This window comes from Durio zibethinus, chromosome 27 (assembly GCF_047325235.1).
Source record: "Durio zibethinus cultivar Kanyao isolate XHJ-2024 chromosome 27, ASM4732523v1, whole genome shotgun sequence".
In the NCBI taxonomy this organism is placed as follows: Eukaryota; Viridiplantae; Streptophyta; class Magnoliopsida; order Malvales; family Malvaceae; genus Durio; species Durio zibethinus.
The window spans coordinates 4,826,683-4,840,548 of NC_143188.1; the positions used below are offsets into that span (position 1 = coordinate 4,826,683).

Below are 13,866 nucleotides of genomic sequence, written 5' to 3' on the forward strand. Positions count from 1 at the left end.
ATAAAAAAAAATATTTTCAATTACGAAAATAAGAGATGTACATTACTTTTTTTGTTATATTTTGTAAGTTATCATATTTGAACACTTTTTAATGGCATTAATTAATTAATATATATTATATTTATAATTAGATACCAATAATAATATAATTGAATATTTTATTTATTTTCTTATTTTTGCATTTTTAGAAAAAAAATTTATTCTTGATTAGAAAGCAAAAAATAAAAACTAAAAACTATTTTTTAAAAAATAAAGATAAAAATAAAAACAAAAAATATTTTTTCAAACCAAAAAAATTAAAAATTATTGTATATTATTTTACAGTTTAACTTGATATTCTAACTAAAAAAAGTTTAATTTGATATTACATATTCTTTAACAAAAAAGGTTATAATTAAAAAATATTATATAAATAATATTCTTTTCTTTTTACGCTTTAACCAAATAATGACTTGTCAGGATTCATTTCTTTTTTTTTTAATTAATTTTAGCTATTAAAACAAGAGATACACGTATCTTTGCTTTCTTGAATTTTTTTTTCCTTTTGGTAATGTCTATCTAAATATAATCTGATCTTTTGCAAACCAAAAAGAAAATTACACCGAAAAAAAGCAGGATTATGTCTGGTCGCTTTAGAAGGATTAGTGGGCTCAATTATTGAACTTAAGTCCAATTCTCTAACAACAAAATTGTAAAGTCCAAATCGATAATCAATTTCTCAAACCCAACTATGATTCGCAAAAAAAGGCCCAAAACGCTTCAGAGTACAACCCTAAAGAGCCCGAAAACGATCCATCAAAGAGCTATATAAACCAAACCATAAAAATAGGGTTTTGACGTCTCTCCCATACCAAAAGAGCAAGTTTTACTACCAGCCGTCTGCTGCGCACTCTGTAGCTAACCAGCAAAGTTTCAACCATGGCCGTGGGGTACTCATTTCTTTATATTCCTCTTCCTCGTTCGTCAAATGGGTTTTGCTTCTTTTCTTAAATCTGATCTGTTTTTTTGGCTTCTCTTTTTATAGGAAGAACAAGAGGATTTCCAAGGGAAAGAAGGGAGGAAAGAAGAAGGCGTGAGTATTTTTTTTCATTGATTAAAGCTTTAATCACGCTTTGGGTATATTTTATAAAGGGATCTGTTAGTTAAATGTTGATTTTGTTGTTGGGTTCTCTTTAGAGCTGATCCATTTGCGAAGAAGGATTGGTATGATATCAAGGCTCCTTCAGTTTTTACTACCAGAAATGTGGGGAAGACTCTTGTTACCCGTACTCAGGGTACCAAGGTTTGTTTTTTTCTAACTCTTAATTTCTCTTGCTCTTTAGAAAATGCTTGCTTTGTATCGTATGTTAGATTTTTGGATATTTTGAACCTGATGGGAAACTGGGTTTCATTCCGATTCTTTGTGCATATACATACCTGGCTTAGTGCTTGGAATCTTTTTTAGCTTTTACAGGAATGGCGATTAAAAAGTTTATTGCTTTTTATTCTATTTTTGCATGCTCTTTTCTGTTTGCTTTCAATGAAATGGGGAATTGCATTTTTGAGCTGAGCCATGGTTATATTCTAGGTTGTTTTGTTGGACCCTGATGATATTTTTGTTAGCTAAAAGGCTGAATTGTCATTTCTTTTTATCTACTTAACCTTTAAAAGCTGAATATATTATATTAAGAAAATTGGCTACTGAACAGTTAAATTCATCTTGAGGAAATCTTTTGTCTGGTATGGGGTTTTAAATTCATGTTGACTTAGCACTTCACATAGACTTCTTTGAGGATGATGCAACACTTGATGCTGCTAGGAATTCTAGAAAGAGCCTGAATGCCATATGATCGATTCCCTTTTTGGTCTTGCATCCTTAGTCAACTTCAGTTATTTAGCCGCTTAAGCGACTTCATGAGTTGGTTCTACTTATGGTATGCTATGTGGAAGTGGGAAAATCTTAATGATATTTATTTTTGAATGTAGAACAGCACAAATGAACTTAGACCTGCTTAATACATCTAGTTTAACTTACAGTTATAGTTTGATTTCAGTGTATATAAATAGTTAGAACTTGGCGATTTTCTTGACAGATTGCTTCAGAAGGACTTAAACACCGTGTGTTTGAGATTTCACTGGCTGATCTTCAAGGTGGTGATGAGGATCATGCATACAGAAAGATCCGTTTGAGAGCTGAAGATGTTCAAGGAAAAAATGTTTTGACCAACTTCTGGGTATGATAAATATAAATAGCTTTATTTACTGTATTATCTCAGCGTTTGTAGTAATAAATTAACAAATTTGGTTGTTTTTGCCTTTACAAATTTTCAGGGAATGAATTTTACAACTGACAAACTGAGGTCTTTGGTGCGTAAGTGGCAAACACTGATTGAAGCTCATGTGGATGTGAAAACAACTGACAATTACACTTTGAGAATGTTCTGCATTGGATTCACTAAGAGACGCCCAAACCAGGTTAAAAGGACTTGTTATGCTCAATCCAGCCAGATTAGACAGGTGCAACCCTGATTTTCTGTCAAACATTTAGTGCTCATTACAGAATTTTCTTGACTCACAGAACACATATTGAAACTTTGCTGATCTCTTATTCAGAGTGTATGCGTGCTTTTTTTGAATTGATCAATCCCTTGATGACAAAGTGAAATTGCTTTTGGTTTTCAGATACGCCGGAAGATGAGCGAGATAATGACTGCCCAGGCATCATCTTGTGATTTGAAGGAATTAGTTCAAAAGTTCATTCCTGAGATGATTGGAAAAGAAATTGAGAAGGCAACATCTAGCATCTATCCCTTGCAGAATGTGTTTATCCGAAAAGTCAAAATTTTGAAGGCTCCCAAGTTTGATCTTGGAAAGTTAATGGAGGCCCGTTTCTTATATCCATTCTATGCTGTCTTTCCCTCTTTACAATAAAAATATTCAATGGAGCCTTGATATTTATAGCTGAATAAGATATCAAAGTTTCTGTGCATTATGCCTGATTTTCTTTTCTTTTATTTATTTAGGTTCATGGTGATTACTCAGAAGATGTTGGTGTGAAAGTAGAGAGGCCTGCTGATGAGACAATGGCTGAGGCTACTCCAGAGGTCGTTGGAGCTTGAATCTAGAATTGTCTGAGTCTTTTTTTTTTCCTTTTGTTTTTTTCTGCTTCGAAGAGTTTTGTTGATCATTTTCTTTTTGTTGAAACTTTGAGTAGAGAATTTCTCCATTGTTTGATGTTAAGGTTGTGATTTTGCAATTTAATATTAGATTAGACAATCTGACTCCTTGGGCATGTGTGTTGTTGGAATTGATCATCTATACTATTAATGTTATCCCATTGATCCAATGTAAACCTGGGTCACTGTGTTCATTGTGTAGCATCTATACGATTAACCTTGAGCCTCCAAAATGGTTTCTTTTCTTCGATCCAAAACCAAAGCCCTGATTCCTCAAAAGGCAAGCGTTTCAAATAATAAAAAAAAAATCTGAACAAATTTTATTAATTTGTTCAACTTGTAGTCTGTTCTTATCTCTAAACCCTTCAACGAACAAGAAATCTCCAGCCCTAAAACATATCGACAAATCTTTCAAACAGAAATAAAATAATTTTAAGTTTTGTGGTGTTGGGTTTTCTTAAATAAATGTTTTTATTTGTTGTTAACCTTGACAAAAATGTTGGTTTTATTCGAAAACGGTGCTAGGGTGAAGTAATGAAGGCACCGTCCAGCATGCTGGGATTTGTCTTTCTTTGGTTAGAAATGGCCCCTTCTCTTTAGAATTTTTTGCATCACGGATTGGAGTTGGCGTTTTGATTCTTTGGAAGTTGATAGGTGACAGCTAACAGATCCACAATTTTTTTTTCGATCATATTCACTTATAATATATATAAAAAATTTATCATAAGATTTATTGATTTTGTTTACCGAAAGAATGTCCAAAAATAAATTTAAAAGCGTGAATGAATTTTCCTTTTCAAATTTTTTTATTTTTAAGAGGGTGGATCCATCTCCGAAATTCATTCATTTGACCAAGGTAAATGGAATTGGATAATATAAGAAAGTTCTACTTGTTTGACATTGTCACCCGAAATTACAAGATAAAATGCTGGAGGCAGCTTATTAATTGATCTAATTCTTACAATGCTCTAAACGCTAGAAGTAACGGTCTGCTGTTAAGCATAGTACCAGGAAAACTCTATAGGAAATTTTTGGCTAACAAGAAACAACAGGCTTTCTTCTGTTTGTGTTCTAGGCCGAGTCTCCATTTGCAAAAGGTCTCGCACACCCACAAAAGCAAGCCTTCTTCTGTCTTGCCATACGTCTCCCACTACTGTAGATGAAGTCCCTCAAGATGACACCTTTTCTGTTTTTCCCATTGCTCTTCCTTCCGTCTTCCAGTTTCAGCAAAACATATTCTATGCTCTGCACCTCAAACTGCAATCTTCCAATTTTTTCAGACACTTTTGTTGCCTGCTCTCGCACATTTTTCCTGCTGCTTTTCGCAGCTTCTTCTTCCAACTCAGCTGAGTTTGGACTCTCTTCAGCATCCTTCGTTAATTGACTATTGACATTCACCAACTCCTTGATTGCATCCTCCACCACTTGCAATTGCTCTTTAACTTGTCTGTATTCTAGTTCGTAGGCCTTCTTCGTCTTTTTGATTTCCAATCTCTTTTTCAGCTCTTTGACAGTAGTTTGAAGACTCATCAATTTATGAGCATCAGAAGCAAGTCTCTCTAAGACCTTTCTGTTTTTTGCTCCTTTCTTTGGCTCTCTGATGCTCGTAGATATCTCTAGCTTATCAATGCCCAGCTCCTTCTCAATCCGTGTTCCCAAAGAAAGATCATAAATTTTCTGCTCTACACCATTGAATTGATGACAAGCAATGATCTCCGCTGGAACAATTGCCCCTTTTTGCATGTCATTGATTCTTGAATTAACACCACATTCATGCTCAGCACACTTCCAAAACTCAAGCATTTGATGATCAGCTGTCCCATTCTTTCTCCTGCTCCTTCCATATTGCAAACAATCTGAGACTTGATCTAGGGGAATATCTTTCAACGATATCCCATTCCTCAATTCAGAAATCACAGGTTTCATCTTCTTTGACTTGAGGTTTTGAGCAAGCTCATCTCCAACTTGCATATCTCTATTCTTTTCTTTATATGAGGGCTCAATGCCATCAGCTGAAGCTTCAATTTTGTTGCCATTCGCATTACTTTGTTGCTTTACAAGCCTCTCCATCTCTTCCACCATTGCCTTTTCAACTGCTTTAAGCCTATTCTGCATCTCCTGCAAGTCTGAAATTCCAGCTGTCAAAAAAGCACTTTGTTCTTCTTTGAGTTTCTCAGAGTTCATTTCATGAAGCTCATCAGCCATTTCTACATCCTGGTTAAAACAAATAAATAGTCATTTTAAAAGCAGTACAATCTGATAATTTTAAAAGCATGTAAAAATGTATGTATCTTGGATTAGGCTCAAAATCTCCTATTCTGTTCCAGGAACGTGGCTACATTATGTTGAACTAGTAAGGGGGGAACTAGAAACTTCTTCAAACTAGGATTTGAGATGCTAAGCTGTTTCAATCATTGATGCTCCCTGAACATAGAAAGAAAAATTACCTTTTCTTTGTCATCACTTGGAACACAAAGCTTTGGCTGAAGGTGGGCATTATGCTCAAGGGATGTTATACTGTCTCTCAGTGAAGCTATGACAGGAACATATGCAGCCATCTGGACCTTCAAACCTCCGATTTCACTTTCCAAGAACTCAACCTTTTCCTTCATCTGTCCTATTTGTACACTCTTTACAGCAGTTTCTTCTTCGAGAATCTCACAAACATCAGTAAGCTCATGTACCTTATTCTCAAGTAGAACTTCATGGATGGCAGAAACTTGGAAATCAAAGTAAAATGAAGCAGCCTCAGCCTCCCAGAGTTCAAACTCATTGCTTCTCTGTTGCAGCTCTAAACTCAGGTTTTCTTCATGTATCTTTTGTTCTTCAATTTCCTTATGTAAGGCAACAACTTCAGAGCCCAAAATTTCATTTATTTCACAAAGGTGCTCAATTTCCATATTCCGTTCTTTTCTATCTTTGGATAGTTTGAGAATCTGCTTCTCTAAATTTTCTCTAATTTGTTTAGATTCCTCACATCTCCTTGTCAGTTCCTCAAGAGACCTGGACAACTCTGCATTCAAGTTATGTGCAGCCTGAAGTTTTTGACCTGCTTCTAAAAGCTCAATGGTCTTCTGTTTTAGGAAAACATTACCAATACTGATTTGATAGTTTAATTGGTCATTTAGATCTTTGACAGAATATAGCTCCTTGTGCAACTTTTCAACAGTTTCATTCAGATGTAAAACTTCAGCACCTTTTAACTTCTCCTCCAATTTCCCAACCTTCTCCTTTAGTTCAGTGTTGATCACTTGGAAACCACTTACATCTTCAACAAGAGCTTTCACTTCAATAGCTTTCTCAGTACCAAAGCTCTCTAAAACGAAAGAGAGACTACTAAGGGCTACTGCCTCTTGTAGAAAAATATGGTTTTCGTCTTCAAGAATACGCATATCCTCTTTGAGGTCCAAAAATTTCTTAAGCAAAACTCTGTTTTCCTCAAGCTGCTTGGAATTTTCCTCCTCTAACAGCAGGCAAGCTTCCTGCATACTCTTCAACTTTCCATGTTGAGACTCCAGTTCAGCATTTAACATTTCTTTCTCCAGCTTTCCATCATGCACTTCAAATATCAATTGCTGGTTCATCTCCAGAAGCTCCTGCTTGTCTTTCTGCAGCATAGCATTCTGCTTTTCCATGATCTCAAACTCATATTCAAGGGCTCGACTCTCTGACTCAATTTCGGTGCCCTCTAATTTAAGTTGTCCAATTAAAGTTAAGAGCACTGAGTTCTCAACTAGCAGCTGTTGCTTCTCCTCCTTGTTTCTTGACAGTGAACTCTTTAGGTATTCAACATTATCTAGAATACGCAAAAGAGGAATTTGATCTGATTCAATCACATCCTGATGCCCCTTAACAGGATCAAACAGAAGAGCCCTAACAACTTGATAAATCCCCGTCCTCAGTTTTTCAATTTCATCCAACAGGAATTCACCCTCTATCAGCTGCTCAAGATTTTCACTCTCCAACTCCCTAATTAGTTTGTCTGACAATTTGGATGCCTCAACATGTTTCCGACATTCAATCAACAGAGACAAGTTTTTTTCCTCAAGGTCTTTTATAAATTTTTTCAAGATGAAGATCTCAACCTGAGCCTTGACAGCTTTATCCATCTCTTCTTCAAACTCTTTCTTCCTCAACCTACCTTCTTCTTGCAGTAGATGTACATGGTTTTCTATATCTGCTAACCGAGATTCACTTGACTGCACATAACAGGCATGCTCTTGTTGTTCCACATCAAGGGAATCCCGTAGTTCCTCTACTTGACAGAGTGTTGATTCTTTCTCCTTCTCCAGGTCAACATATTTTTCCTCCAGTTTATTAAATCTGAATTCCAGGATGCATAGCTTCTTTTCAACATTTTCTAGCTTAGAGATCAGGCTCTCTCTTTCATTTATGATATTGGATTTCTCATTTTTAAGATACTGGCAGAATTCTTCTAACGTCTTTGACTTTGATCTCAAGCCTTCAAGCTCAATATTAGCACCAGAAAGGGAACTTTCCAGCAATGAGTTCTTCTCCAAGAGCTTCTGCATATTCTCAGTCATTATCTGTAACTGAGAAAGAAGAGTGGCTTTCTCAACAAAAAGAGAAGATTTTTCTCCCTGAAAAAATTCACAAGACCTCCGTAATTCCCCAACCAGCTCCCTTGACCCTTCCAATTTGCCATTCAATTCCGATAATGAACTTCTCAAAACAGCATTCTTCTCCACAAGGTTATCCATATCCCTCAATTTCCCAAAAAGAATTTCAGTCTCACCTCTATTCTTGCTGCATTCTTCTTTCAGCTTTGAGTTCTCATCTTGCAATGCCTTCACTGACAGCTCTAGACATTCCGGATTTAAACCCACAGACAGCAGCTGCTGTATCAAAGCCTGGTATGCGCTACTCAAGACCTCAATTTCCTCCTTCAATTTGCAAGCCTCTTGCTGGAGGACATTATTCCGGATAATTTGTAGTGCAACCTCACTTTCAAGTTTTTCTTTCAGTTCCTTCAAGCTGAAAACTTCATCTTGCAGATTCTTTATTGAAATGGAAGAAGAACTGCTTAATTCATTGAGGCTCTGATTTTCTCCCTGCACCTGCCGAATCTTTTCCTCTAGTTGATGGTTTCTTATCTCTAAATCCTTCAACATCTGAAGCCTATTTTGGAGCTCCAATGTTAAAGCTCTCTGCTCCTCTTGAGATTGTGAATGCAAATTTTGCAAAGTTTGTAGGGTGGCTTCAACTTGCACAAACTGTAAATATTCTTCCTGCAGCGATGTCTGAAGTTTCTCCAATTCCTTTTGCTTCTCTGAGAGTTCTTGATCTTTAATTGCTATTTTCTGCACCAGAGTATCTGCCTCTACCTGTAGAGATTGATTTGATCTCTCCAGCAAAGCACGCTGTTCTTCGACACTCCTCAACTTTTCAGCATTGACTAGAATCTCACTGTTTGATCGTTTTGCATCCTCTTGGGCAGAAGAAATTTCACTCTCCATCTTGGCTATTGTTTCCAAGCACTGCTGATACCGGAAAGCTAAAGTATCTTTCTCTTCTTTAAGCTTAGCAAGAGCTTCCTTTAGTGCTTTAACTTCACTTTCTGCTCTTTCACTTTGCATGTTAAGCATTTTCACATTCTCCTGAGCAAGTGAGATTTTACTTTCTAACGCAGATATCATATCAAGACACTGCTTGTATCTTAGAAGACCAGCCTCCTTTTCAGCCTCTAATCTAGAAAGCTCTATCTTAAGATTTTGAGCTTCAATTTCTGCTTTCAAAGCCCTCTTGTTAAGACCCTTTGCATCCTCTTGGGCTTGGGAAATAGTATCCTCCATGGTGGCTATTCTTTCCAAACACTGATTGTACTGATGAAGACAAGCATCTCTCTCAGCTTCCAATTTACTCAATGCTTCCTTCAATATTTTGATTTCAAATTCAGCTTTGCTGGCTCGTTCATTAAGATTCCCAGCATCCTTTTGTGCTTCATTAAGTTCTCTCTCCAGGCTAGATAACTTCTTTAAACTCTGCTGGTACTGCAGAAGGACAGCTTCCTTTTCAGCTTGAATCTCGGCAAGAGTTTTTTGCAAGAATTGTACTTCAGTTTCAGCTTTACATGCAGGCTCAGACTCAGAAAGAATGCGGGTCTTCAGACTTTGGTTCTCATCTGATAACTGAGAAAACCCACCTTGCTCACTTTCCTCTGCTTCACCACCATTTCCCTTCTTCATCCTTCCTTCTGCAATGTTGGAATTTGGAGGCACTATTCCTAACCCAAACATCTCATTCGACTGCTTTAAACCCCTTTTGTTTATTCCAGAGTCTGATTCCTCGGAATTTCCAGCACTCTTTTTTATAGCATGAAAAGTTGAAGACAGTCCCACTGCACCCTTTTGCAAGTCATCTGGATCAAAGAATGCACAGATTGGGTGTGGCATTTCTGGTGTTTGAGGCTCAACCCCAGGGCCTGAAGAGCCCGCGGGTGATTCACCAGCCAGTACAAAAGGTACCTGGTTGGGAAAGGCTTCTGCCATGGTTCGATGGGCTTGGCGAAGCTCCACAGTTGCATGATCATACCTCTCTGCTAATGCACGGTAAGCTCTATAGAACTCCTCAACCAATTTCATGAGCTCCGGCCGTTTTTTATAGTACATTTCTGCTCTTCTTGCAAAAGAATCAGCATCTTCTTCAATCAGTTTGATCATTGCTTTAATTTTAGTATCCATATCTGTTGAAAAATAATAGTTCAAGTTGAGGAGATGCACCAAAATACAACAGTAAATTACAAAAAAAAAAAAAAAATTACGCCAACAGCTGCGAAGTCTGTTGGTAGATCGCTGGACTCTTAGTTCTAGTAATCAGGATTCACATCCTGGCAACCTCAAGAATAAAAGAAAGTAAAAAGAAAATGATGCATAGGTAAGCAAAGCAATCCTATTATGTCTTACAATAAGATTTAAGAGCAAAGACGTATGCAATTTAGATCATGCACAAAACAGTTGTGTTATTAATAGGATTATCCATTTTTTATGGTTCAGATTCAGAAATGTTCTGGCTGGGTTTTTCTGCATAGAAAATAAAACCAGTTATACCCCATAATTTCTGCAAAAATAGTACCAAATTGGGTTTTATCATGCATGAAGACTGCACAACAGTAATTCAAACAGGAAAAGCTTTTGTATTAATTAACAAAAACTAGTTTCTAATATTCCATACAGTGAACCAATTATAGATGCAAGTTACTTTTAACATTTCACTCAGTAAGTTCTCAACCATTTAGCAACTTCCCACTGGCATTCATACTGTATTACCTAAGTTTCATGCTAAACTTTTGATACATAACAACATGAAAATATATCATATCCTACTTATCCAAAAAAGTGTATCATATCTTTTCTATAATACAATGATGGAGCACTGAATTTAGAAAGAAAATTTATACCTGTAAGATTTTCCTGAAGCCATTTTGAATTCTTTGGGCTAATGTGGCTGTCCCACCACCAGGAATACAAGCGTCTAGACTCAGAATGTGACAAAGTTGCCATGATTCCAGCAAAGAACAATAGTGCAACCGGTTTGGACTTTGCAAAAGCCTGGTCCTTATATAACAGTGATAAAAACTCGGGCAACGGATCCAGGCCAGAATAAGAATTTAATCTATTCCTCTACTCTATATCTTTCCAAAATGAGCCCTTAGAGATCTATATGCCACACTCCTTGCACCTATACAACCGGATAATCAAGTCAAGCAACTTTAATTGAATTCAAAATTACAAAATTTGCACCAGCTTCTTTAATATGTTGGAAAGAAACACATCATGTATACAGTGCATATAACACGATCAGTCAAGATCACTGCAATGATTTGCAATAACGATTCTATTCCAGCTTTCAAAGTGAACAAGCACTAATCAGGTGAAAAGAAAAGCATGATGTCAAATCTTCAACTTTGTAAATAAAGGATCTAGGAAAAATATGGTCAGCACTCGGCAACCATAATTCTTCATGATTAATCAAAAAAAAAAAAAATAGAAATGCCAAGAATTTAGAACAATTCCCAAAAGGCAGGATAAGGCAGACGGCATTTGTACTTGCAATGAAAGTGATTCAACAAGAAAGAAACCATATTAGAAGGAAAAAAGTTAATTGGACCCAGTGGTCCAATTACAAAAGGAATTCATTATTCATCATCTAAATCTACTATTCAAAGAAGCACATGATCTTGATATATTTTTTTTGGAAGGAAGGATTTTGATCTTTAAGCAAACTGATCTTAAAAAAAGAAGAGAAACCAAAACATATGAACACGACTAGACAAAACTGAGAAACAATTAAATTCTTTATAAAAAGCAACATCAAAGACTTACAAAAGAAACAAAATCTGGTACTGAATTCTGATCACCAAGCAAAAGCTACTATTCAAGCATCAACTTTTGAGCAAATGGTCATCAACCAAAACTGCAAAAAAGAAAAAAAATTATCTTCACAACAAAAATTTTAACTTTAAGTAAATGGGTAATCAACAAAAACAGCAAAACTGGAGAAGAAGAAATATTTTTATAGAAAAAAACGTGAACTTTAAACAAATGGGAACTAAAAAAAACTGCAAAAAATGAAGTCTAAGGATAAAAAAAATACCAAAAACACCGAAACAAAACTAGGAAATGGGAATTTGATGATCAACAGCTGTGATAGCAAACCTCCAGCTGCATCTTCTCCAAAGTTACCCCATTGTTCTCTTTGTCTCTTACACACTCTCTCTGCACTTCACTTTCTCTCTCAACTAACTTCTTTGCATTACACACTTAGATTTGGCACACACACGCACACACACACACACAGAGTAAAAAAGATAATTTTGGGTTTAAGGAAATGGTCAATTTTTTTTTGCTGTCTTTTCTAAGTTTTTCCGTCAATTTTCACTGTGCCTTTAGGAGCTATATCTACTTGAAAATTGAAATGGAAATAGAAATGGAAACTAAATGACTACTCTACCCTTGCTTAGGATATCAATAATGTTCTTTTTTGGGTTTCCAAAACAACTTGGGTAGCGTTTGTGATTTGTTAAAATTTTTGCCTAAGAATTGATGTCCACAAATAAATAAGAATGTACTTCTTATGCTTCTTAATTGGTAAATTGAGATAAACAAGAATGTTCAATATGATAAATTTAAATATACCATTATTTATCACAATTGATATTTTTTAATTTTTTTTGTAATACGTAAAATCATAAATTTCATGATATAATTATAAATCTTTGAAGTGTAAATACGAGTTTTGATCCATAGACACAGTTTAGTAGGAGTTATCACTGTACCTTAATGTGATTTAATCACATTCATAAAATTTAAATTTGAAATAAAATTTATTAATAAAATATTAAATTTATCCTATTGAAATATTAAAAAAAATTTTATATTTATTATGAGTTAAAATTTTAAAATTATAGTTAAGCCACATCAAAATTTTGTGATAATATTTATGTAATCGGCTTCAAACTCATCATTTATATAAAATCTTACATATATATTCTTAGGAGAGTCCTACTGATATTTTCTTTTTTTTCCTTTTTTATATTTCATAAATATATTTTTAAATTATAAAAAAATATTTTTAAAGATTTTTTTTGCCAAATAAAAAGATTATAATTTTTTTGTGTTTAGGGCTTACTTATTAACTTTTTTTACCAATTATACTTTTTTATTTTTATCAAAATATTTAGTAAATATTTTTTAAAATTTTAAATTTTTTTGTGGGACTCCCTTTTTACCAATTGTTTGTTACAATTTTTTTCCTTTTTTAATTTTTTACATATTTAATAAATAATTTTTTAAATTTCGATTTTTTAGACTATTTTATATTAAGGGTATACCACTTGTCAAGTTGTTGGTTTTTTTTCACTTTTTTATTTTTTATTTACTTTTTTGTTTTTCATTTTTTATATTTAATAAATATTTTTAAATATTTTAAATTTTTTAATATAGGTTCATTTGATGTTATTAAAAATATTTTTTGGTTATTTTTTATTTGATAATTTTTAAAAATAGAATATTAGCGAAAGGGTTGACATCTCATTTTAATTTGATTTTTTTTATCTTTCTTTTTTATAATTTTTTGGTTTTTAAAAATTTATGATATAAAATTTTCAATTGATATAAGAATAACAAAATAAATCAAATCCCATGTGTTTCTATTCAGCTTGATCTAATATGTGCGTATTTTTTTAAAAATTCATATTAAATCAAAGGATTTTCTTTTCTAAAATCAAGGCTAGGTCAAAAAAGGGTTTAGGTTCTTCCATCTTACCTTAAGTATATATATAATTATATTTTAATTATTTATTTTATTTTATATTTATATACTATATTAATAAAATTATTATTTAATATTTAATTTAATAAAAATACTATATATATAATTAAGATTGAATCCATCTATGCATCCATTATATAAATTTTATTTATTTTGTCTTTTATTTTATATTTGTTTAGTATGTCGATGTGGCACTTTTTTTTTTTTTTTTACTTTTTCTTTCTTAATTTTTTGTTTTTAATTTAGATAAATTTATTAAAAAATCAATGGAAGTATCCATGAGGCAACCAAATTTATTTTGTTCCTTTTGATTTTTTATTATTTTAATTATATACATTTTGCAACAAAAGAAGCCTATGAATACGGATAACAAAATAATTTGTTTCTAATAAGCTTCAATCTCACTCAATCCAATATAGCA

At 33.9% G+C, this 13,866-nt stretch overlaps 2 protein-coding genes across 2 annotated transcripts; one reads left to right on the top strand and one right to left on the bottom strand.

Moving 5' to 3' along the window:
* The first annotated feature begins 835 nt into the window (after nucleotides 1-835).
* LOC111280013 (small ribosomal subunit protein eS1) lies at nucleotides 836-3,255 on the top strand. Its single transcript, XM_022867148.2, has 7 exons — nucleotides 836-929; nucleotides 1,025-1,072; nucleotides 1,177-1,282; nucleotides 2,073-2,213; nucleotides 2,311-2,496; nucleotides 2,662-2,862; nucleotides 3,003-3,255. The coding sequence occupies exons 1-7, from the start codon at nucleotides 919-921 to the stop codon at nucleotides 3,096-3,098; spliced, it is 789 nt and encodes a 262-aa protein (XP_022722883.1). The 5' UTR covers nucleotides 836-918; the 3' UTR covers nucleotides 3,099-3,255.
* Nucleotides 3,256-4,001: 746 nt separating this feature from the next.
* LOC111279874 (protein NETWORKED 1A-like) lies at nucleotides 4,002-11,948 on the bottom strand. Its single transcript, XM_022866937.2, has 5 exons — nucleotides 11,769-11,948; nucleotides 11,498-11,588; nucleotides 10,573-10,853; nucleotides 5,603-9,858; nucleotides 4,002-5,369 (listed from the first exon to the last, which is right to left on the bottom strand). The coding sequence occupies exons 3-5, from the start codon at nucleotides 10,673-10,675 to the stop codon at nucleotides 4,227-4,229; spliced, it is 5,502 nt and encodes a 1,833-aa protein (XP_022722672.2). The 5' UTR covers nucleotides 10,676-10,853; nucleotides 11,498-11,588; nucleotides 11,769-11,948; the 3' UTR covers nucleotides 4,002-4,226.
* Nucleotides 11,949-13,866: the final 1,918 nt, after the last annotated feature.

Excerpts from the sequence above, each read along its gene's own strand:
- LOC111279874 (XM_022866937.2), bottom strand. The coding sequence starts at position 10,675 with ATGGCAACTTTGTCACATTCTGAGTCTAGACGCTTGTATTCCTGGTGG. Across the intron at positions 9,859-10,572 it reads GCTTCAGGAAAATCTTACAG|ATATGGATACTAAAATTAAA; the intron begins GTATAAATTTTC and ends ATTTTTCAACAG. Across the intron at positions 5,370-5,602 it reads CAAGTGATGACAAAGAAAAG|GATGTAGAAATGGCTGATGA; the intron begins GTAATTTTTCTT and ends TGTTTTAACCAG.
- LOC111280013 (XM_022867148.2), top strand. Across the intron at positions 2,214-2,310 it reads ATGTTTTGACCAACTTCTGG|GGAATGAATTTTACAACTGA; the intron begins GTATGATAAATA and ends ACAAATTTTCAG. Across the intron at positions 2,497-2,661 it reads AATCCAGCCAGATTAGACAG|ATACGCCGGAAGATGAGCGA; the intron begins GTGCAACCCTGA and ends TTTGGTTTTCAG.